The sequence below is a fragment of the Pristis pectinata genome, chromosome 24, assembly GCF_009764475.1.
Source record: "Pristis pectinata isolate sPriPec2 chromosome 24, sPriPec2.1.pri, whole genome shotgun sequence".
Taxonomy (NCBI): Eukaryota; Metazoa; Chordata; class Chondrichthyes; order Rhinopristiformes; family Pristidae; genus Pristis; species Pristis pectinata.
Genome location: NC_067428.1, coordinates 12,510,581 through 12,537,115, shown reverse-complemented (window position 1 = coordinate 12,537,115; position 26,535 = coordinate 12,510,581). Strand labels below are relative to the sequence as shown.

The window sequence follows — 26,535 nt, the reverse complement described above, 5'->3', positions numbered from 1 at the left end:
TTCATCCAGGATCCTTGCTTTTCTTCCCCCCTTTTTGTCTCAAGAATTCATCATTTTCAGGAGATGAAGGAAGAAAAGTGACGATGAAGATAGTTGAAGTGTATGGACATCATTTGAATGTCTTTAAGGTGCTGAACTATAACAGCCATTATGCCAATGCAGTGTGACAGAGCAGCAGGTTTCTGTTCATCAGATTTACTTCTCTAACTTGTGTTCATGGTTTCATGCCCTGACTGCAGGTTTCAAAACAATCCATAAACCATGTCCTCCAGTATCGACCAGAATTAATACTCTGATAAGATTCTTGTTCAAACTCCCTCAGAGCAAGCATCATTTCTTATTATAAAACACTATACAACAGGCATCTAATAAATCTGAACTGAGTACAGCCAGGATGGATCAATATCCATCTAAAAATTAACTCTAACTTGCAAACCTGGATAATTATGGTATGAGTATCGGAGGAGGGACAAAAAAGTCTGAGTATTATTTTCTCACCTAGAAAATTTTAATAAAGAGACAAAGCAAAGTTTTTGGTTTTGTATTTGACTGATGGTTCATTCCTCTCCTGTTCCTCCCATCCCCTCAAGGGCACCATTTCTTATGGGCGCAGATGAGAGAAAGCTATCTCTTTTTCCTTTCTCACATGAGCCCAACCAATAACCATTGGCAATGTAGTCAGCTGTGGAGGGTATTATGGAAGAGATTATTTCCAGCCTTACCAGCAACCAGTAGGACTAGTGACATTTCCTTCATGAATTATACAATTTCCATTTGACTCTCTAGTACTAAATCTAATACCCAGAATGTTGAGATGAGACAAAACTATTTTAAGGTTAGTCAGAGCAGTGGAGTGAAAAGTAAATTTAAAACATTGCTCAGAAAAAAAGTTAATTTAAAGGTGGTGACTTTTTGGAAATCTTCCTCAAGAGCTTCTAATTGAACTATTCATAATTACCGTGCCTGGAAGAGATACAGAACACTGACTTCTGACAGGATCATGCATCCCCCTCTTCTAAGTCATAGAGTCACAGAGTCACATGGCATAGAGTCACAGAGTCACATGGCATAGAAGAGTCTCTTCAGTCCAGAGACCTCATTGACTATCAATTATCCATTTGCATCAATCCTACACTATGCCCATTTTATTCTCCCCACATTCCCATCAGCTCCCCCCACCCCCAATTCAACCAGCTACCTGAAATAGGAACAATTTAGTGCCTAGTTAAACTACCAACCTGCACATCTTTGGGATGTGGGAGGAAACTGGAGCACCCAGAGGAAATCCATGCAGTCACAGGGAAAACGTGCAAACTCCACACAGATACACAGACAGCGCCAGAGGTCAGGATTGAACCCGGGTTACTGGAGCTGTGAAGCAACAGCTCTACCAGCAACAGCTCTACCACTGTGCTGTCCCTGAAGTCCTTGCAGTTGAAGCCAAAGATCAGATCAGCCATGATATTATTGAATGGCAGAGAGACAAAGGTCTGTGTGGTCTACTCTTATTCCTGGTTCTTATATTCAGGAGCATGTTGCTTAAAGCCATATTCAGAACCATGGATGGAATGGTGTAATCTGGTGAGATTAGTGTCTAAGGTAGTTGAAGATGCAGTTTGACCACTAGGTAAGGTAGATGTGGGTGAAGATGAGGTGGGCATAGGCCTGGATGCTTTGGAAAAAGATTATGGATGAGATGGATGTTGAGCAAGGATGGGGTGTAGGTTAGCCCGCACAGAATGGATGGTGCATGTGTTCATTGGATAGGGTGTTCACAGAGTCAGGCTGGATAGTCATGGGTTATTACTGAGTTTGGGTACCAGCTAACATTGAATACAAAGTGAAAGAAGCAGAACTGCTTTATTTAAATTCTTCATATATTGCATATTCTTATTTCCTGACTCAAGTCCCTAATTCTGAAATCAATTTACTTTCCAGAACCCATTGCACCTGCAGATGAGCATGGAAAGCTCGATGACTTCCTTAATGGACTTACTGATCAGTGTCCTGAAAACCAATGCCTGGTATGATGTCAGTGTGATTTTGTGCCACAGCTGGGATATCTCCGGCTTGCTCAGCTACCTAAGCAACAACTCTAACTTCGAACTGAGGGCTTTGCTCAACCTAACGGACATGGATGATGCGGGCATCATTAGGTTTTTACATGAAAAATTGAATGATTTGAAGGATTCATCCACTTCTGTTTTGATGTTTAGCAGTGATGCCAAATGCTCTGATTTTGTCTTCGAAACAGCAGCCACATTGGGTTTGACGTCCTCAGACTTTCACTGGGTTATTGGTCATCCACTCAACATCGAGGATCTGCAAACTGCAGACCTACCCCTAGGTCTACTTGCTTATGGTGAGGTGAACAAACCAGTTCTGGGAAGTTATGTGAAGGATGCGGTTGAGCTAATATCCAGAGCCATATCCACAGCAGTGTTTATCCGACCAGACACCACACTCATCCAAAGTATGGTGAACTGTTACGACATACAGAAAGAAGGGATGATATCTTCGGGTCAATATCTTTCAAGGTAAAACTTCCTCATGAAGATGTATCAACGAATTGAATCTTTACAATCCCCATTTTCTCACATGGGTGGGGTTTGGGTTGCACAGGAACTGGCTATTTGGTGGTTACAGTGAGTATCAGCAGATAATTGGAGTATGGAGTGGTGTGGGTAATAACACAAAAGGCAGGAGTTGAATCCAGGGCCCTGCATCTCTGATCTCACAGCAACTCTAATAAGAATCGATTGTTCTAGAGATTTGTATGCACTGTTCCTTCAGCATTGTTCAATGCCTCCACACTACTGTTTATACAGATTGTGATATTCCACTGTGCATTGTCAGGCTCCTTGTACAACACTTGTGCTCTTTCAGAAACAGTGGCTATTAATGAAAGGCTTGAATTGAATTTCTCAAAGGTGTTGTCAGCTGAGGTATCATCACCCAGCCCTGAAAGGCACCGAAACAGGAGCAGAAAATGCTGGATGAATGCAGTCAGTTGCAAACAGAATTTGTGGAAAAAGAAACAAGTTAATGTGTGAGGTCAAGGATCCGTTCTCAGGCCTGGGACCTGACCCAACAGGTTGACTGGTTTCTCTTTCCACACATGCTTCTTGACTGGCTGAGTTCTTCCAGCATTTTCTGCTTTTGTCTCAGATCCCAGCGTCTACAGTTTTACTTGTTTGCCCTGAAAGGCCCATTCACAACACCACCAGCCACTGGAGAGTGCTGCTTCATACAATGTGGCTGCACCCATGGTTGCTGAGGAGAGAGAGCATCCTCTCAGGTTCAGTAAGGGGGACCTTGAGAGTCTGGTTGATCATCTTACCTTGTGCGCAGCGGGACAAAAGAACATAGGAAGTTGAAACAAGGGTAGGCCATTCAGCCCTTTATATCTACTCCACCATTCAGTAAGATCATGGCTGATATTTTATCTCAGCACTGCTTTCCCACAGTAATCCCACATCTCTTGATTCCTTTACTATCGAAAAATCAATCTTTCTCTCACTTTCAACTATTAATGATTGTCTTAACTATTTTCAGCCTCCGTAGCCCTCATGTAGAGAATTCCAAAGATTTGACACCCACTGGCTGAAGAAATTTCTTCTCATCTCACTCCTGAATTGCTGACCCTTTACTTTGAGACTGTGACCCCTGGTTCTAGACATCCAGCCAGGGGAAACATTGTCCCTGCATCTTCCTTGTCAAGCACTGTAAGAATTTTATGTGCTTCAATGATAGCATAACCTTTCCTCATACTACAAACCTGCTACCCCAGGAAACAAGTTGGAGAACTTTCATTGCACTCCAGCTCATGAACTTTGAGTGAAGCTCATCAGGTTGCAGCCATTCACTGCAGGTATGGTACTACAAGGCGGTACCATGTGCTACAGATGCAACACATCACCTGTCCTACCATCAGCAACAAACAATCTGCTGGAAGAACTCAGCAGGTCGAGCAGCATCTGTGGGAGGGAAGGAGTTGTTGACGTTTGGTTGAAACCCTGCATCAGGACTGATCAACCACCTGTCCTACCATGTCTGCCCTAATTTAGTTCATGTAATTTGTTTAACTCCTTCAGTATAACACTACTTCATTGCCCTCAGCTTTCAAGATTTACAATCTGTATACACTGCACTCAGTGGACACTGCACACTGTGCTAAAACACCCTGTGCGTTAGAAGAATTCACAGATCTGTGTTGGCAGGTACCACACGTTCTGAGTTAGTTGATTTCCACTGAGATCCCAGGTCTACCTGCAGGTCTCACTGGCAGGAGGCTGTCACAGGGATCTTTGCTATGACCAACACAGCCTGCACTGGTGACCAGTGTCAAAACAAAAAATAGTGATCTTGCAAGATTGGTCAGCGTGAGTCCTCACAATTTAAGACTTTAAAGTGGCTTCACTTCCAACCATACTCAGCTAACACATTCTTCTTCTCAGGTAGTCCCTCAGGATCGTGGATGACTTACTTCCCTTCTGGTTCTGAGTCTGCGAATGAGACTGATGTGGGAACCATAGCCTCTTCTGTAGACGGGGCAGGAGGTGGCTGATGGGACAGGCAGACGGATAGTTTGGGAGGCAGAGCACCACTTCCGCTGGGCTTCTGCGTGGTCCTGATGCACTGCCACAGGTTCTCAATCCCAACCCGAAAGCTCCTTCTCTACTTGAAGCAATCATGGGCTAGAAGTTCCCAGGAGTCAGTGATGATGCTCATTTCTTCAGGGAAGCTTTGAGCACATCCTTGACTCTTTTTCTCTGTCCACCTGGTAATACCTTCCCACAACAGAGTCAGGATAGTGAGTCTGTTTCAGAAGTCTGGTGTTGGGCATGCAAACGATGCAGCCTGTCCCATGTAGCCCATTGAGAGTAACTAGGGTCTCAATACCAGTGATGCCGGACTGGGAGGAGAGGCTGATGTTGGCTCATTTATCCTTCCAGTGAATTTGAAGGATTTTTGCAGATATAGGTTTGGTGGTATTTTTCCAGTGCCTTGAGATACCTGCTGTAGGTGGACCAACAGAAGCATAAATGAAGGAAGAGATCACTTCTGCCTGGTACAGTGTGAGATGTTTTGCCAGGTTTGAAGTCCTGATCTTCAAACACTTTTCCTCAATCGACTGAAAACTGCACTGAAGGCTGAATTCCATCATTGATGTCTGTTTTCATTGAAAAGTGGCTCCTGAGATATGGGCAGTGGTCCACATTTTCCAGGGTCTACACTGAACCCTTATTGTCAGAAGGCAGTGTGGTGCTGTGGGGCAGGTTGATGGAGGGCCTTCATCTTGCCGATGTTCGGTGTAAGGCCTATCTTCTTGAATGCTTCAGTAATACTGCACAGCACAGTCATCCCTTACTCTCACACTTTTCCAACCTTCTTTCTCCTCATTCCTTCCCTTCCCCCATGCTTCTCTCCTTTGCCACATCCCCACTGCACCACCTGTTTCTATCTCTCCATCTCTTTATTCCCTGCTATTCTCCATATACCTTTCTCCCTTCTGCTCTGTATAATTGTGTGTGTCTCTCCTCCCTTTCCCTTCTGCTCTCATTGTCCTTGTGTGCCTTTCTGTGTTTCCCCTCTGTCTGTGTGCCTCTCCATGCCTATCACTCTCCCTGTCTCTCCATCACCATGTCTCCCATCCACAATCAGTCTGTGCTCCGTCTGTTTCTTTGCTCTTGGATGCTGCTAACTGTGTTGTCCAAGCACCCATCCCCTGTGCATACTAAAGGTGGCTGCACCTGTTGCAGGATATGCAACAGAGGGTCAGGAGCCCAACGCTGCAGTTGTAGGGTATTGGGAGCTGGAGGTTGGTGCTGGATTGGTGGTGGCATTGAGCTGGGCAACATGGTATTGCAGAGAACAGAGCTAGACTGCATTGGCAATGTTGTCAAGGTCTCCAGAGATGGGGAGGATCTCGCTGAAGCCAGGCCCAGTCCTTAGAAGTGAAAATCTGCAGTGCTCTTTCATTTTTTTGTCTCATTGGCAAGGTTTCCACTGCTCTGTGCATCCTTCTTCTCTCGCTCTGTCCCTGTCTGTCGCTCTATGGTGCTCTTGCTTATCTCTCTCACACACACGCATGCACGTGCACACACAAGTCCCACCCATGTTCCACTCCCACTCTACTCACATTCACACACACTCACCATTACTTGCACTGCACCAACTCACTCACTCACAGAATGACAGTTAAATTTGCCCCCTCACTCCAGAGTCCTCTCACATCCACACCCTTGCACTCACTCCATGATTATTCCACATAATCGTCCAAGAAAGCAACAGCATCGTGTCTACTCAACTACCCTTTGCTATTGTTATTTATTGTAGGTGAAGGTCACCAAGACCTGGTGCCTGGTGCTCCAGATCAGAGGAAGCCCACCTCAGCACAGCAGGTGCTGGGCCTCATGTGTGCAGGGCAGGTGAATCAGGAGAAGTGAAGCGTGTTCAAGATCTGCCAGGTATGATTTCATTGCACCTTAGCACATTCCTACTTATTGGCATGGGTGTCTTTAGCTGCAGGGACTGTGTCTAACACCAAAATTGGTCATTCTCCAAATATAGTTAACTAATGGAACTCTTACGCATCAATAAGACATTAAATCAACACATTAGCAAGAAGCAAACAATGCCCAGAACGTTACACAGCATTGAGGTGTACTTGACCAAACAAATAGCCCAGCAGAATTGAAGGTTCTCATGTATTGCACCAAGTTCACATACCTGTATCCCTTTCATAATCCAACACACCATGGTAAGGGGATATTTCTACACCCTTAGATCTTATACCAACAGATATCTTTACATGTTTTTAACACAGACACCAACATCACACATGTGCTCAGCTACCATTCCCATCAAATAAAGTTACCGAGCCATAGAGTCATGGAGTAAGTAGTACACCGCATCTATGCCAACCTTTTTGCCCATCTACACTCATCCAATTTGCCCACATTAGGACTGTAAGGAAGCAGTAGCTAAGGATGCCATGTAGTACTCAATGAGCTTTAGGCTCCTACATTGTGAGAATCCTTACTACAGCTTTGTTATTGATATGTGGTCAAAGCTTATAATAAGGTGCACAATCATAACCTTGGATGGTCATAGGGCATCGAAGGCTTCATTGAAAACTCTCAGTTCTGACAAACATGCCACTCGTGTCAGCGAATCCCAGTTCATTAGCTTTAGCAAGAGCTCATCACTCTAACATATTTAACAAATGTTTTCAAACATATCTTGGAGTCAATGTTTGCAAAAAGATGCAGAGCAGTCATGCTGGTGTTCTCCTTGCAGTTATAGGACATATTTGCTGAAGGAACATAATATTTGTTGTACAACATTTTAGCAGAAGCACCTGATATGTATTTCTTTTCCTTTTAGATTTTCTCCAAAGGGGTCAGGAAGGGAGGCCGGAGCTGAACCTCTTCCCTAGGGGTGTTGCCAGAGTCACGCGAATAGCTTGAAGAGATGGTTGCAACGCTGACGCACATGGAGAGCGCCCCGTTGTGCACCTGTCCCTGCAGAGCACCAGCTCAGATACCGGCACCACAAGCAAAAGATTAGAGTAGAAGGGTTTGTTTCACAAGGGGTCATGCCTGACACTGCAGAAGGGGACGAAGGGGAGCCACTGATTTGGCTCCATGGAGGTTGAGTCCAGTCAGTAATGCTGATTTTGAGAGATCAGATGTGCTCTGCTATAGGAAGGCATTTAGGAGAAGGCTCTTGGGTGGTGCTACATATGCTTGGAGCATTGTCAGACCAGTTCCATGAGATGAGTAGGAGATGGTATTCTTTTGAGAGCTGTTGTAAAACTAGGAGTGCCTTGATTCCACTTTGAAAATAATTTGCTCTTCTGTTACAATCAAGGAAACACTAAAGCTGAAGAAGCAAGGCTCTACTGAGGCAAGTTCCGGTCCTCCAGAGCTCTGCGAACCCTGAATCCGCTGTAGGCTGATGCTCAGGGACAGGAGCTTGTTGTTCTGGAGATCACTGGTGCTACTATCAGGGGGGTAGGCACTTCTGTTCGAGGCCTATTTGCTGGTCCTGGCAGGAATCTAGAGGCTATGATGACAGTTGTGCAATCTGTGTAATACCAGACATGCAAATAATTGTCTGCTTGGTACAATGAGAATTCAGTTCAATTTGTGAGAACTGAGATGCCCATCTTTTCTCAGGATGTCAGGATCTATTCTGCAGCAACTGCCTCTCAGGCACTGTCCTTGCCCAGTGCACCCAAGCCTGCCTCCCCAAACTGCAGGGGCAGCGGTTAGAACCTCGTAGTCTGGGCCACCCCATCATTGTGGAGATCCTGAGAGGACAGCTGGATCTCAGAGCCAAGAGATGAGATTCAGCCCTCTGGCAGTCACAATGGTGTAGCCATAGGGTGTCCAAGCCTACATGGAATATCATCAAAAATAAGAGGCATTGTGTAGATTTTGATTCATTGTTTCATTAAGATATCTTTGGAACCAAATACATTAAACCATTAACATTGTTGTTGACCATTTATGCAGTTCATTTAACTTAATCAAATGCAGGTTCTTCTTATGCTTTTCATCTCTCAGTTCTTACTTTTACTTAACCATGTTAAATTAGCTGAATTTATTGCAGTGTTTGTGCAGTCGTCAATTCAAAGGACGAAATAAATGCCAATGTACATGGCTGCAGGTTGCACCCTGTCGTTACATGCTGTACGAGTTTAGAGTCCCTTCCAGTGCCTCAGGTAATAGAGCTGCTACTTCACAGCTCCAATGGCCCAGGTTCAACCCTAACCCCCTGATACTGTTTGTGTGGAGTTTACGCGCTCTCCCTGTGACCATGTTGGTCTCCTCCAGGTGCTCCGGTTTCCTCCCACATCCCAAAGAAGTGTGGGTTGGTAGGTTAATTGGCCACTGTAAGTTGCCTCTGGTGTTTAGATGAGCGGTAGAATCTGGGGGAGTAGATAAAATGAAGGGGAATAGGTGGTAGAATGTGGGAAGTGGAAGTGGAGCTGTTCAGAATGTGGGGAGAATAAAATAAGTTAGGGTAGGATTAGTGTAAAAATGGATGTTTGATGATTGGTGCAGACATGGTGAGCTGAAGGGCCTGTTTCCATGCTACATCTCTGTATGACGCTATGGCTCAGTGATAATCATTCAAAGGGGAGGACAGTGAGCCTAGCTGTACGAGGACAATCTAGGGCACCACGTCACAAGGCCAAATGGTCTTATCAAGGCTACTTTATGTAGTCTTGCATTAGAATGCAATCTGTGTTGCCCATAGTAGTCTGGCTGTGTATGGGCTCCCTTACAGCATGCTAAATGTTAGCAATAACGGATTCATGAAGATGATTTAAAGGCTTATAATGGAAGCAAGGCTTCCTCAAAATCTGCACATGACTAATCTGCGCATGACTAATCTACACATGACTGCTCAAAAACACCATGACTAATCTGTTCCCATAGGCAAACAGTAGGTGAGCTGAGATGCCTTTGGAAATGGGAGGATTAGAGTGAGAGATTACATTAATAATTCCCAAACTTCAGAGGGTCATGCAATCCCTCATACCTTTCCATTTGAGAAATTTTGTCATTGAAAAGTCATTCTTGGAAGAAGAATATCTGAAGGATAAAGATAGATGTATCTCTTGAAGCATATCATTGCACAGCTCCAATGTCATGTTTCCTTCACAGAGGCTTCATGGGAGCATGCCTACCGAAATGTGAATGTCAAAGTATGAAGCTAGGAAATTGAATACTTTTAATACCAAATGCATTGCTTTGTTAGAGATATGACTGCAATCTCAGATGAGACCACGAGGTTACTAAATGTATGTCAAGATCAAGTGAAGTGATGACCATTTGCTGCTTTGGCTAAAGTATTCTACTGAACTGGGAGGATATCATTATCTCCCCATATATCCTGGGTGGATAAGATCTTCAGTGATGAACCCTTGCATAACTTTTGTGGTATGGACCCTGTGAGTGCCTGAAGTGCCTGAAAGGTCCATCTCATCAATTGAGAGGAGTGGTCTGTCCAGACTAATCCTCAGTGTAAATCAGATTTGCTTGCACCAGAGTGGCTGAAGTTACTAATTGAGCACTAGGGTTGATGTTATTTGTATGAGTTTGAAACCAGAAAACCAATGCTGGCCAAGACAAAAATCTCACTCAAAAATGAGCGTACACTGTTAATAACTGGCACTAACACACGCAGAAATGAGCACAAAATTGCCTCACTCTACATCAATGCAATTTTTAAATTGTGGAACACATCAGCATTGTGCAAACAAATGTCTAGCCTGTTATATTTAAATATCTTTCCTAATTGCAGCTTTCTGTTGGTTTAAGATATTTATGCTTCTTTAAGAAATCGTTGCTGAATATGAGAATAAACCTGGAGGAGTTACAGTATCTGTTAGCCTGACTAAAATGGATTATCATTAGCTCTCATTCCACCAGTTTCAGCTGCTAAGCTAAACAGGTCTCCATAGATCAATACATATCAGTAAGTCTAATCAACCATCTTTACCCATTCCTCCTTTGAAGTTGTTTCTCAGGAACACAGAAGCTCAAGTCCTATGACATTTTCTCCTCCCCCTTTCCCCTGTCCCCAGTGGATGGTGGCTGCCAAGGACACAAACACAATTTTTATTACCTTGGCATTTATAAAAGGGATTAAAAAAAATTCAGGACCTAGAGCAGGATATGGAGGATCATTTCCAAAACAGGTGAGCTATACCATCCAGAAGGATAAGGGCAGCAGATGCTTGGAAACCTCCAAGACTGTCTCTAATTTATCCCAATGTGGACATACATTGCCTGTTCTTTTATCACTGCTGGGTCAAAGCCCTTGAATGCCCGATGGGAGTATCTTCACCAAATGAACTGCGGTGGTTTAGGAAGGTAGCTCAACAGCACCCTTTCAAGGACAACTAGGAATAAGGAATAAAGACCACCTGAAATTGCCGGTGAGACCCACGTTTTGAAAATATCAGCAGCTCAGTCTGTTGTATTTCTACAATTAGATGATCATTATGGGAGATTCACCAGTTTTAACTATATTCCTGTTCCAGCGATTGATAATAAGGATGAATTGTTTACGCAGTTATAAGAAAAATTCCTCTTTGTTCTTTACCCATATGTTCTTTGTTCCATACTTAATCTCCATTTAACTACAACCAAAGGAGGCTTCCCTGCTGTGGAGATTCCTACTTTCTCCTGTATTGTTTAAAGCCCTCCCATCACATATTATTTCCTGTCTATGTATCCCCACTGTGTTGGAGTGTATATACATCGCACCGTCTTCCTACTCTCCCTTACCCTTTACCAAGACCCGAATTTCACAGCCACACTCATCTCCCTCCATTTTCCCTTCCTCGTCCAATCTGCCAGCTCTGTAAACCCTCAAGCCTAATGCTGCCTAATCACTATTTTCTGATTTAGAATGATTGAATGTTTGGCACTGAGAGACAGCATGAGTCACCGTTCCTCTGTGCGTTCTGGCTGTACATCGCCATTACCTTATTTCTGTCACTTTACTCTTTCTCTGCATACTAAGTATTTCCCATTCTACAATATTTATCTTGCTCTCTTGTAAATCTAAACTAGTTTAGCTGCAACATCCATTTAGTGATCCTTTATCAGACTTTACCTTGTTTGGCTTTTCCTTTTGAGTTTTCCTGGAGTCTTCCATAGGACCTTGGTCCTTCAGTGTGTTTGAATAATGTTTAAGAAGATTACGTTTGAGAAATTAAATGCTTTACCTTTTCAATTTTATTTTCAGCAGGGGGGCATGGAAGAGACAGGTTGAACTTCCCCCCCTAGGGGTTTGAGACCATGGGCAGATTGGTTTCCAGCAGCTCACTGCAGTGGCCAATCTTCCCATGGGAATCCTAGATGGCAAGTGCCAGTGGGATATACTGCCAGATGTGAGATGGCAGCTGAGAATTCTGCTTTGAAAAGTTATAAATGACTTTCCATTCTCAGAATTGAATTACCATGAGATTAGTTGTTTGAATTAGGCAGCCCAGGGAGAGAGTGGAACTGTAAAGGAACTTTTCAGAGATTGATTGATTTTTGACTGACTCGATTTAATGAAGGGCATAAGAGGTAAATTAAGGTCAGAAATCTGTGAACTGTTGGGCACGTATGGCATGTCTCATGCAATATTGGTTGTTAACATTCATTGTTTTAAGGCTGTACTACATTCATGTGACTGCTCTCCAGGTTACAGCATCTTTGGTGTGGAACCTGTCAAGAGCTGACTGTGGAAGAAAGCCACATTAAGAAAATGCTGTCATGACATTAAGTTTTTCTTTTATTTAATGAAGTCCTCATGCTTTCAGTTCAGATTTCCAGTCATTTTTCCAGTAACATACTGAGCCAGGATGGTCAACGAACGGAGAGGTTCACTTCGTAGTTCTGTATTATGCTGTGTACGTAAGGAGACTGAGACCAATTAGCAAAGGAGGAATAATAGGTTAATAAAGTTCATCAAGTGATTTAACACAAGCTTGATTTACTTAGGGAATTTGGGGGAGATTTTCCAGACATATTCCCCAAAATGAGCACTTTTTTTCCCTTTCTTCATTGTCTTCACTCCCTCCTTCTCCCCTTACCTCTGCCAAACACAGTAATTGGTTTCAAGTGATTAAATGGGATGGCAGTACATGAAATTATGTGTAAATAACTTTACTCCAACTGACATTTTTACTCAAACGTTTTTTGTGTGTTCATATGAAGCATGTTTAGCTTGTTTAAAATCCACCTGTTCCACTCCTGAAACCCCCAGTCAAGTGTTTGCTATCCCAGGGACAGATATTCTAATGCTGCCATGATTGGCTTCCCAACTCCTACTCTCTGTAGATCCAAATGTCTACTGCACAGCAAGTCCTGTTCACCTAGCACCACCATGATGACTGATTTCCATTGATTCCATCCAGCAATGCCACACGTTTAAAACTATTTTCATACTGCTCAAATCCATGATGGCCTCTATATCGACAACATCTTTCAACCACACATTCCTCTGAGCTTTACATTCCGCCTATGTGTGCCCTCTGTACAACCCAGTTTTCTTTGCTCCGTTACTGACAGCTATGCTTCTAGATGCCAGTGTCCTAAGCCATGCAATCCCCTCCCTAAACCTCTCTGGCCCTGTTCTCCTCTGACTTCTCTTCAAAGCCAACTCTTTGACTAACATTTAAGTCATCTAGCCGAATGTGCCTGAGCCCTATTTGGCTCAGTGCTTAGTATGATGGTGCTGCTAAGATGTTTTATCACATTAAAGGAACCAGATAAATGCAAGTATTTTTCCGCTTCCCCCAACCCCTCCCCAGGTTTCTGGCCAATACATCATTCGAAGGAGTGACGGGTTATATCCACGTACAGGAGACATCACACATTCACAGCAACCACCGCTACCATATCTGGAATCTACGGCAGGACCCATTAGGAAAACCCACCTGGGTTAGAGTTGGCAAATGGAATCAACAGGAAATTGAGATTGAACAAGGCATATGGCCCAACACAATCCAAAATGAAATGAACGAGGACAGTAGTTCCTCACACTTCAAGCTTCGGGTCGTCACATTGGTGGAGCTGCCATTCGTTTTCACTAGGGAGGTTGACCATGATGGCAATTGTCCAGCTGGCCACTTATGTTTGGACCCTCACACCAAAGACCCTGCTGTGCTGGCACAGCTGTTTGAGGAGTTGAACAATGAAAATGGATCTGTGCCGACAGAGTACAAGAAATGTTGCTATGGTTACTGCATGGACCTCCTGGAGCAGCTGTCGGACGACCTGGGATTTGATTTTGACCTTTATATCGTTGGAGATGGGAAGTATGGCGCCTGGAAAAATGGAAGATGGACTGGCTTGGTTGGCGATCTCCTCAGTGGGGCTGCCCACATGGCAGTCACATCCTTTAGCATTAATTCAGCGCGTAGCAAAGTAATAGATTTTACTAGCCCCTTCTATTCCACCAGTTTGGGAATCCTTGTGAGGTCAAAGGATACAGCAGCTCCCATTGGTGCTTTTATGTGGCCATTACACTGGACAATGTGGGTTGGGATTTTTGTGGCACTCCACATCACTGCCTTGTTTCTCACACTTTATGAGTGGAAGAGTCCTTTTGGAATGACCCCCAAAGGAAGAAACAGAATAAAAGTGTTCTCATATTCATCGGCACTTAACTTGTGTTATGCAATCCTCTTTGGACGGACTGTTTCCAGTAAGACACCTAAATGTTGGACTGGGCGCTTTTTAATGAACCTCTGGGCGATCTTCTGCCTCCTTGTCCTATCCAGTTATACAGCCAACTTGGCAGCGGTTATGGTCGGAGAGAAAACCTTTGAGGAACTTTCTGGGATTCACGATGATAAGGTAAGAAGGTTTAATTAAAAGAATATGGAAATACAATTCACAATATAATTTCATAAACTTTCCAAAGGTCTTAGAGTCTGAACTGAGCCTTGATTTACATCACAAACATTAATTCGGGAGCAAATCTATTTATGATCCAAGAATGTTGGAGCACAGAGCCAATTATTTAAAATACTGCAGCAGGAACAACTTTTGACAGGAACACTGTGTCACAGGATTTGTAAATTGCTGCTCGCTGAGGCCGAAGAAGGATTTTAACTGGCTGCTTTAAAGATTACTAGGGGTTAAACATATATTATGTTACCTTCTAAGGCCTAAAATTCGTGATCAGTAAGCACACACACTCTTTCAACAAAGTGTGTAGCTTGTCATATTGGATATGTAGAAATGAGAGGAACTCTTTGCCCAAGTTCAGGGTATTTACACTCTAATGGCTGATTTGGATCCCGTCTTCAGTGCTGACTGGTCCTGATACAACTCCCATTCTTCCCTGACTACCTCAACATCATGTCTGAAGTTCTGATTCTTTTTGCAGCCCCCTGCACCAACAGGTATAAAGGCCCATGGAGCCTTTATTCAATTCTGCCACATGTCCTAAACTAGACGTGCCTCAAACTAAGCACTGCACCCAGACAGGACAAAGAAATCTCCAGCCTAGTTAACTCTGCAAAATTTTTCTCATAAATATCTGGGGATTTGTGACAAAATTTGAGGTGCAGTCCTAATACAGACTAGTCAAGATGTGGTCAGAGTCACATTGACCTTCAGTCAATGCTAATGATCTCTGGGCATCCATTAGGGGGACAGATCTAGCAGACATGGCAGCACATTGGTGTCCAGTTGCAAAGAACTGGCTCTACTCCTCAACTTTGACCCTGGACTCCAATGCAGCAGCTTAAACTGGGCACCATCAATGCCCTCTCTTGGCTGATCGGTACTCCACATTGAAAAGAATAGAGGGTAGCAAGGTACCTCCCTCTGCAACTGGATCCTAGACTTCCTTATCAGGAGACCACAGTCGGTGTGGATCAGTGGTAACGTCTCCTCCTCACTGACAATCAGCACAGGTGCCCCTCAAGGATGCGTGCTTAGCCCACTGCTCTTCTCTCTCCACACTCATAACTGTGTGGCTAGGCACAGCTCAAACGTCTATAAGTTCGCCAATGACACCACTGTTGTTGGCAGAATCTCAGATGGTGATGCAGAGGTGTACAGGACTGAGATAGATCAGCTGGTTGAGTGGTGTCACAACAACAACCTCGCACTCAACGTCAGCAAGACCAAGGAATTGATTGTGGACTTCAGGAAGGGGAAGTCGGGAGAACACACACCAGTCCTCATTGAGGGGTCATCGGTGGAAAGGGTGAGCAACTTGGGCAACAACATCTCAGAGGATCTATTTTGGGCCCAATACATTGATGCAATCACGAAGAATCCATGCCAGCAGCTTTACTTTGTTAGGAGTTTGAGGAGATTCGGTATGTCGCCAAAGATTCTTACAAATTTCTATAGATGAGCGGTGGAAGTCATTCTGACTGGTTGCATCACAGCCTGGTATGGAGGCTCCAATGTGCAGGATCGCAAGAGGCTGCAGAGAGTTGTAGACTCAGCCAGCTCCATCACGGGGACAACCCTCCCCGCCATCGAGGACATCTTCAAGAGGTGGTGCCTCAAGAAGGCGGCATCCATCACTAAGGACCCTCACCATCTGGGACTACCATCAGGGAGGAGGTACAGGAGCCTGAAGACGCAAACTCAACGATTCAGGAATAGCTTTTTCCCCTCCGCCATCAGATTTCTGAGCAGTCCATGAACACATGAACACTACCTCATTATTCTTTTTATTTTCACTATTTATTTATTTTTGTAATTTATAGATTTTTATGTCTTGTACTGTACTGCTGTCGCAAAACAACAAATTTCATGTCATATGTCAGTGATAATAAATCTGATTCTGATTCTGACGACAGATACAAAGTCCCCACAGCAACAGACTTGAGGTCCAATATCCCTCCCCAACCCTGTAATAAGTCCAAAGAACTCAGATCCCTCCATGGCACTTGAAATAGTCAAAAACTCCTGATCATTTTCTGAGTTCCATAATAACTGGTATGAAGCCCTTTCTCCCTCCCCACATTCACAACAGTAAGTGCAAAGTCCCAATCACTTACCTGTGAGTTTCTGCATTGCAACATTTACATTATAACATCTCCTTCTGTAGTAATGAGGTCCAAGGCTCAATATCTGGGGTTTCTTCACCCTCATTATTTACAAACTGGATAAAAGCTACACACTTGATGTAGGCAGGAGTTGTCAAAAAGTGGGCATTGCTACAAGTTTGTCTGTTTTCCTCTCCCAGGTATAAAAAACATCAACCTCAATGGTGAAGAAGTTTAGAGTTGAAGGAGAGTCAGGACTATTGTTACATCCAGTGGATAGTCAAACTGTAGAACACATTGCTGGGAAAGGGATTGACCTGTATTTATATAAACTGAGTTTCAGGACAATTAGGCACATTCCTCGAAGGAGAAGGTATTGAGAGATATGTTGAGAAGATGGATGCATTTGTTGAGATCATTCAAAAAGACAGTGGGCGTGTATTCGTGGGTTCACTCACCTTTACCTTTTCCAATTTTGCCTTATCCTATAGCCATTCATACTTCACATTTTACAAATTGAGAATCCAGAGATTGGGGGAGATCAAGGTTCACACCGTAAAGCTATGCAGCTAAGGAATTTTTAAAAAAAAGATGAGGGAAACCAAGCTAAAAATCAGGGATCCGCATTTAAGTGACAGCAAGCTTGACTCCTGTAGATTGTAGGCAAAAGGGCAAACTGAAGGAGCGATGCAGGTTTCCAGACAATTGAGATGAGTGGAGCAGGAAATGATGCCATTTTCTTGATTTCAACACAATGAGAACCAAGGAAGAAAACTGTGTGTGGGATGCATTTAGGAGCTTCGAATGAGCAGAAAATGGTAGTATGAATATAATAGGAAAAGGCAGAAGAAAGGTTCGTATAAAATCAGCTGTGATGGGGGAAAATGTTTTAGGTAAGAAAGGGATCACAAATCAAATGACTGGCATTGTCTTGCATCCTTTCCAGGACTATGATAAAGATGTTAGAAGAGCCTTCCCAGATGTGTCAATCTGAAGTAGATTTAGGCTTTATGGAGAGTTGAATTATTGAGGGGAAATTTGGCACAAGGGCAAATTTGAAAGCATTTCCTCAAATAAAGATGTTTGCTTCCTCCAAACCCTTAACTAGAAATAGTCTGTGCAACGCTTCTGTGCTACTGCAACTAAAGTTCCACTGTGTTGAGTAGAGCAATAGGTTTAGCATTGAAGATCGATGCTGGTTAAAGTTCTCTCCAAATATCCATTTGTCTTTGTTCTATAGAGGGCTGGGTAGACCTGGAACTGAAGGTTTCATTGCACCAGCCCTTCATAAGATTTATGATACCTGTATAGAGAGTCAACATCCAGATGCATGAACCTGGTAGAAATATTTGCTGAACGTTAGTCTTCCTTCCTTGGTATGAATTCATTTATCAATGACAAAAAGGTATTATCTCCATTTTATGAGGCAGGCAATTTCCACAATAAAGCATCTCTATCCAGTGCTTATCATAGAGTAGAACAGTACAGCACAATACAGGCCTTTCGGCCCACAATGTTGTGCCGACCTTTAAACCTCACCTAAGACTATCTAACCCCTTCCTCCCACATATCCCTCTATTTTAAACTCCTCCATATGCTTATCTAGCAATCTCTTGAAGTTGACCAATGTACCTGCTTCCACCACTACCCCAGGCAGCGCATTCCATGCACCAACCACTTTCTGGGTGAAAAACCTTCCTCTGATATCTCCCTTGAACTTCCCACCCATTACTTTAAAGCCATGCCCTCTTGTATTGAGCATTGGTGCCCCTGAGAAAGAGGCTCTGGCTGTCTACTCTATCTATTCCTCTTAGTATTTTGTATACCTCTATCACATCTCCCCTCATCCTCCTTCTCTCCAAAGAGTAAAGCCCTAGCTCCCTTGGTCTCTCCTCATAATGCATACTCTCTAAACCAGGCAGCATCCTGGTAAATTTCCTCTGCACCCTTTCCAACGCTTCCACATCCTTCCAAAAATGAGGCAACCAGAACTGGACACAGTACTCTAAGTGTGGTCTAACCAGAGTTTTATAGAGCTGCATCATTAAACTGGATCCCACAACTTATGAAAGCTAACATCCCATAAGCTTTCTTAACTACCCTATCCACCTGTGAGGCAATTTTCAGGGATCTCTGGATATGGACCCCCAGATCCCTCTGCTCCTCCACACTACCCAGAATCCTGCATAACCTTGTACTCCACCTTGGAGTTTGTCCGCCCAAAGTGTAACACTTCTCCAGATTGAACTCCAACTTCCACTTCTCAGCCCAGCTCTGCATCCTATCAATGCAATCTTCGACAATCCCCTATACTATTCACAACACACCAACCTTTGTGTCATCTGCAAACTTGCCAACCTACCCTCTCTACCCCCTCATCCGAGTCATTAATAAAAATCACAAAAAGCAGAGGTCCTAGAACCGATCCTTGTGGGACACGGCTAGTCACAGCTCCCCAATCTGAATGCACTCCCTCCACCACAACCCTCTGCTTTCTACAGGCAAGCCAATTCTGAATCCACATGGCCAAGCTTCCCTGGATCCCATGCCCTCTGACCTTCTGAAGAAGCTTACCATGTGGAACCTTGTCAAATGCCTTACTAAAATCCACGTAGACCACATCTACTACACTACCCTCATCAATCTGCTTGGTCACCTCCTCAAAGAACACTATCAGGCTTGTGAGACATGACCTGCCCTGCACAAAGCTATGCTGGCTGTCCCTGATCAGACCATGATTCTCTAAATGCCCATAGATCCTATCTCTAAGAATCCTTTCCAACAGCTTGCCCACCACAGATGTAAGGCTCACTGGTCTATAATTCCCTGGACTACACCTACTACCTTTTTTGAATAAGAGGACAACATTTGCAACCCTCCAATCCTCCGGTACAATTCCCGTGGACAACGAGGACTCAAAGATCCTAGCCAAAGTTTCAGCAATCTCCTCCCTCGCCTTGCGGAGCAGCCTGTGGAATATTCCATCAGGCCCCGGGGACTTATCTGTCCTAATATTTTCTAACAGCTTCAACACATCCTCTCTCTTGATATCAACATGCTCTGGAACATTAACCTTACCAATGTCATCAGCGTCATCAAGGACCCTCTCCTTTGTTACGGATTAGGTTACTATTCAGTGAATGTCCCTTTAAGACACAGCACAGTAGTGTGTGTGTGTGTGTGTGTGTGTGTGTGTGTGCGCGTGTTTGTGTGTGTGTGTATGGCGTGATTACGACAACAACAGGAGATAAGGGCGTGCTGACGTTTTGGAGCAGACAGTCAGAGAAGAGAGAGAGGGAGGGAGACACCCTGCCTGCTGGTCTCTGTATCGATGGATGGAAAACAATAACTGTGTCTGTCACTACAATCCACGTATGGATTTTTGGAATAATCCAGTGGAGTCCACTTTGTCGTTAACCTGTAGAAGGAAACAGGTATTTCTGTGGACGGCCACAATTCGAATGCCTTTCAGGGCGGCAGGTACTTTGGAACAAAGCAATGGAGATCTTCGGAGACTGAGGTGTCGTATGGGTTCCATCATGGAACATTTGGATTTTGTAATTTCTCTCTATTCTCTCTCTACATTTTCTCTTCAGTCAACGGTGGTTTTGCAGAAGCCTTTGCTCATGTTTCACCTTACGGCTTGCTGAACTGAACTTTGAGAACTATTCCTGGATTTGGAGTTTGGGAATTTGCCACACACACACTTCGGGTTTAGTTTTGGGGTTAATGTTTAAGATCTAACATTTTTACTTCTAACATTCTAACATTCTTATTTTTATTTTTCTTATTATCATAAGTAGTTATTAATAAAATAGTTTCTAACATTTATACGTGACTTGGTGTGTTTCTTTTGTTGCTGGTACGTAACACCTTGGTGAATACTGAAGAGAAGTATTCATTGAGGACCTCACCCACTTCCACAGCTTCCAGGCACATCTTCCCACCTTTGTCTCTAATCGGTCCTACCTTTACTCTCGTCATCCTTCTGCTCTTCACATAAGTGAAAAATGCCTTGGGGTTTTCCTTAACCCTACTCGCCAAGGCCTTTTCATGTCCCCTTCTTGCTCTCCTCAGCCCCTTCTTAAGTTCCTTCCTTGCTACCCTATATTCCTCAAGAGCCTTATCTGATCCTTGCTGCCTACACCTTATGTATGTTGCCTTCTTCTTCCTAACCAGATATTCCACTTCTCTTGTCACCCATGGTTCCTTCACCCTGCCATTCTTTCTCTGCCTCACCGGGACAAATTTATCCCTAACATTTTGCAAGAGATCCCTGAACAACAACCACATCCCCATAGTACATTTCCCTTATCAATCCTTTCCCATTCTGCAGGAACACAAAACTCAAATACAATTATAGATCTTGATGCATATTAACTGAAAGCAGTAATTTTGTTTTCAAATAGCAAATTGATCTCCAATTACATTGCTCATAGATTGTACTCAGGTAGGAATGCAACCTATATGTGGGATGGATTTCCAGAGATAGTGGCAGAAATGAAAATCTTGGATTTATTTAAAAAGCAGAGGAATTTCTGGATCAATGTACTCAAATGGATAAAAAGGGCTTTCCTTGTTGCTAAATACTTTGTGATCTTGCTTGTATTATTTTGCTACTAAAGTAGAGTTCTGTGCAATATCACCTGTTCCTTGAACACCACAAGAACAAAGTACATTTGCCGTATCAGGGCTTCATTAGCCACCATTGGCATATATTAATGTGGGAGTTCCTTCTGATTTCCTTTGCAACTTCAGTGAAAAACCATACTGAATTTATTCTACTAATTGTTTATTGCTCATAAATCACCAACTTGTCCTCATGATCAGAGAAAAACTTTTCTTCTACTCTTACTTTTGACACATTAAAGTGTGATTGATGCAAGTTAATTTAACGTTGAAGTTACCTAACATGATAAAATTAAAATATTGTCACATGTTATCACTTTGTTGTGTTTGGTTAACATTCAATCCCTCACCAAAGAATTAAATTTTAATCAAATTAATATTATTCCAATTAGCCCTGAGTGACATTCCTATCCTTGGGAACAGAATATCTTCTGCATTGATATAATTTTTCTGTCCCTACAAAACAGTCCATAATCCGGCATCCTCGGCAATACTGTGGGTGATTTGGCAAGAATAAAGTTAAAACTAGTGTACGTTTTTCTGTCCCTCTCATATCTGGCTTCATTCTTTGGGCACCATACATCAGAGCACTGACTTAATGTCTCACAAGTTCTTTGCCAGTGTCCATCTGTGAGAGTGGTATTGGGTAGTTAGTTTACTAGTAACTCATTTTCCAGGAACCAACCACAAACATGCTTTTGGGCAAATGTCTCTTGCAAGCAGATTTTCAAATATTTTTCCTGCTCATTGACCCAACTTCTTCACCATAGTATTCCCACTTCAAAGGATCTGCATAACCTCTGACCACAGAACGGTAATTTTTATTGTGGAATCTACTAGGCCTTTCCAGTCATTGACTTACATAGAACATAGAACAGTACAGCACAGAAAAGGCCCTTCGGCACACAATGTTGTGCCGACATAGGTAATCCCTCCTACCTACAGAAATTCTTCTCATGTATCATATTAGTCACAGCGAGATAGAAGCTGTCCTTGAGCCTGGTCGTGCAGTGACCAATTGTTAAATTTTCATATATTCTGTACCATTTCTTAAAATGAAGGATTGTGAATTCTCTGGTAAGACTGCTGACCCTTTTCAGACACTCTTTGGGCATTAAGCATCCATAGATACCGCACACGTCAGTAAAGTTTTTTCTGGACTACTCCATTGAGCATTCCCAGGTCAAGATCTAGCAAAAGCTTACACAAGATAACACTCCCAATACTGACCTGGCTAAGTTCATTTTATAGAACCATAGAGGATAAGACCCTCCTACCCACCATGTCTGTGCAATTTGAGAAACAGCCACAAGGCTGTAACTTGCAGGTTCATGACTCTTCCAATACACTGTCAAGCACTGTCTAAACATGTGGAGGGTTTCTACCTCTTCCAGATCCTTGCCATTCTCTGGATGAAAACTGTTTTCCTCATGTCCCTCCAAACCTACTACCAATTATTTAAAATCAATACCTCCCAGTTTTTCACCCCAATGGTAAAGGTCCTTCCTATTTACTCTCTAAATCCCTCATAATTTTTGTACCTCATTTTTAAGTCTCTTATTAGCTTTTCTGTTCCAAAGGAAAAGAAACAGCCTATCTAGACTGTTTCATTTAGCATGATACTTCAGCTTTTTAAAATGTGTATCCTGCCCTGTGCCCTCCACTTCTATGCAGCAATGCTTCCTTCCTGGGGGTACTTTGCCATAGGACCAGATTTTTTTTCAGTACTTCACCCAAGTGACCATTCTTCATTATTCTCCAGCAAAATCATGGATAGGAATAGAAGGAAGAACATTGGTGATTTATCTCCTCTCTAATCCAAGTGTATTGGGATCAAGTTTATGCCCTTGTGGATCTGCAGACTGTACACTTGGAACTGATGCTAAGATATTCTGGTCTGCAAGCTTCAACTACTTTAACTGGAAGACGATAGGGTTGAGCTACCATCAAGCAGATTAAAGAAGTATACCTTATTTTCACAAGGTTGATGGATATTGTGCTTGTAGAACTGCAGGGAATTAGTGGAGTTTACTATTCAGAGTACAATGGAAGCTGCATGTAGGCAATTCACCAATTAAATCTGAGAATACTAGAGGAAACTAGTTAAGCAAAAGTTGATGATATGACTGTCATTTCCAAATTTTGTAAAAAGGAATAAAGTGCTGGTCGGTTACAAATGTAGCACTCTCTTTGGAATAAACACTGGAATAAGCCGAAAAAGATCATTTTGTTGCCTTCCAGTTGTTTGTGGAATTCTAGGGATAGAATTTGCATGTGATTCTAGGAACCTTGGAGAGTCTTCAGATGATTTTTTTTTCAGTGAAATTGTTGTGGAAATTTGAAGCACTCCATGGAAAGTTCAAACACTGGAGTCTTCAATATTGAACAAGTTAGGGCTTTTCCCCATGTAAACCACTTGGAAGGAGCACAACGTAGTTTCATTTTAGAAAGGATTTCTGAAAGATATGGGCCTAGAAATTGCATTACTACTTTTTCATGGTGTTGTAATAGTGCTATGCCTCACCCTGAAACAAAAAATAGGAAATGCTAGAAACATTCAGCTGGTCAGGCAGAGCCTTATAGAAAAGAAAACATTTCAGGTTGAGGACCCATTCTGTTTTTTATTTCATGATCAGCAGTTTTTTTTTTATTGAAGCCCATTTACTGTGGGGTACCCTGATGGTCTTTGTGAAAGGACCATAAATATAGCAGAACGGACCAAAGGAAGTTAGACTTCACAGTCTTTATTCTGAGAATTTTGTGTAATCTGGCACTTTTCCCAGTGTATAACTCACCCAACTTATGTCCATAAATATCTTTGGGTGCAACACCCAGAAAACCATTTCAGTTGAGATTTACAACCATATTGGTCTGAATCATGTCAGCTAGTGTTCACTCATGGAAGAACCAACATTAAATAATGCTGAAGGCTCAAACTGAATGTTATTTAACATCTCTCCTGCTGTTATAGACGAAGTATTGGACAATTCACTACAAAATAAACCTCAAATAGACTGAACCAAAATGAGATTGCAATCAGGCAACTCACAACTGGATTCAACAGGTAGCTCCTCAGAATTAAGTTGGCAGAATTGCCAGAAGAAATCCTGCAAAAGCAGAAGTGTTTCCAGGTCCAAGAAATCAGAAATGAGTAAAAAACTGGAGAAAGATATCTGACAAAAGAGGTGGCACTCATGGCAGGACGGTACCAGTAGGGTAGCTGTAAGGGTATGAGTGCCTCTATGGATTCCAGCCCTTAGCTCCAGCAGAAAGCTCAGCAAGGTGCCCCTTTTACATGTGAATACAGAAGTGGCATGAATCAAAAAAAATCATTCCCTACCTTACCAGTGGAGCTGTTCTTGACTTCTGCAATGCAGTGGTGAGCAGCAAAATGTCATATCTCAAGGGTGATTCTACTACAGGGATAAAGGGTTTTAATTATGGGAAGATATTTAAGAAGTTAGGTCTTTCATCACTAAAGCGTAGGCTATGGGATAACCTCAAAAGTTAGGACAAGGTAAAAAGTCATGAATTGTTTCACAGGTGAATGAGAAAATAGTGCAAGGATGCAGATTTAAGGCGGCCCCAAAATTATTTAAAGAGATGCTAAACACAGATCTTTACAAATTCTCTCCCACAAACTGTGGCTGAATTAGAGTCCATAGATTCTCAGCAGGGAATTTGGTAGTTGTGTGGAAAAAAAATGGAATATTAACAGCAAAGCAAGAAAATAGCATTCAGCGAGGTGAGTCATATGGAGTAAATCTCCAGTGTAGACAGTGGTTGAAAGACCTGTGTTACTCTATGATATAACCAGGATTTCCAGTCATGGCTAGATTTCAATCCTAGGCCCAGAGATAACTGTGTAAAACCACATAGCTAGAATAATGAAAAATGGCAGGAATATGAATATACTAGATATTGAATAATTAACACCATAATTATGTAGCATGCTAGTAGCAGATTGGATAAATCATGTGAGAAGTCAACTAGAGCCTCGATTTGTAATTATTTAGCAGAGGATGAGATTGGAAATGTGAGATATTATATGGCTGAATAGAATTAATCTTAATATTACCCTGAAAGCTCAGTGATCGAACAGTTTCCATTACAGAACTGATTTTTAAAGATCAGAAGGCCCTAAATTTTATCCTGGGTTGTGCCCAGTTTGTTGTTTCCAATTGGATGGCATTTAGCTTGTTCCAATTGTCTTCAGCATCTTGGATGTGGGGGAAGAAGGAAATTTTATTATATTTCTATGTTTTCTTATGACATAGAAAGGAGACATTTCGGCCCATCAAGTCTATGCCAGCACACAGAGCAATTCCATTCCCAAACTAATTTTCCCTGTAAATGATTCTTCCCCACATTCCATCAACTCCACCCATCCACCGTCCCTCCAGCCCTGTTTCTACCATTCACCTGTGCACCATTGGCAACTTACAGAGGCCAATTAATCTACCAACCTTTCGTGGATGTGGGAGGAAACCAGAGCACCCAGGGGAAACCCATGCAGTCACAGGGAGAACATGCAAGCTCCACAAAGACAGCAGTGGATGCCAGGATTGAACCCAGGTTGGTGTGGAGGCAGCAGCTCTACTGGCTGCACCACTGTGCTGGCCCAGTCCGCCAACGTTCCAGTTCTTGATCAATGTCCTCGGGCATTTGCTAGAAAGTGGACATGTGGATGACAGGGGAGGACAGGATCAGGCTTGACTGTGGCTGTATCAGACTCCTCTCTACCACTTCTAAACTCTTAATGTTTCAGAATGCAGGCAGGAATGTCCACGACCACAATGTAATTTATAAATTACCTGAGCTATATTACTTATGCCATGGTGGGAGTGACACAGTGACCAGCATGCAGATCTGACAACTTGGAAAGGTAAGAATGAAATACAGTCAGAATATTTTAAAGGTAGAACAAGAGGTCAAGATACTTGAGGACAGAACCCAGGAATAAGGCTAAGATTGTTGAAGACTTGGCCACTTACGGTGGAGCGGAGACTGGATGGGATAGGATCAGAGCAACAGGTTGAAGGCCTTGGGATGAGGAGTGAGGTCATAGAAGGCTGCAAAAGGCCATTCATAACCGGTTCTTTAAAAGCAAAACACTGGAGATCAGTGGAGGTTGGGATCTTGCACAGCCCTCCACTTTACGTTCATGTTTCAGAATGCTGGTAGAAATGTTCAAAATCTTGGTATAAATTTAGGAACTGCCTGAGGTATTTGACAGGTTGGATGCTTTTGGAAAGTGTCAGTGCACCAGACCTGAGCTTTACTGCAGCCAAAACAAAGCCACCTACAGCAGATCATCCTGAACCAAACACAGAAGGTACACCTGACTGAACTTCCTCAGGCGCTGTGATAAA

The 26,535-nt window shown here is 42.9% G+C and overlaps 1 protein-coding gene across 1 annotated transcript in view; it reads left to right on the top strand.

The window, feature by feature from the left end:
- The window catches only part of grin3bb (glutamate receptor, ionotropic, N-methyl-D-aspartate 3Bb), a 59,701-nt gene that overhangs the window by 21,187 nt on the left and 11,979 nt on the right, over positions 1-26,535 (top strand). Inside the window, exons 2-3 of the mRNA XM_052038273.1 lie at positions 1,939-2,537; positions 13,328-14,375. Coding sequence (XP_051894233.1) covers positions 1,939-2,537; positions 13,328-14,375 — 1,647 coding nt within the window. The remainder of the gene's footprint in view (positions 1-1,938; positions 2,538-13,327; positions 14,376-26,535) is intronic.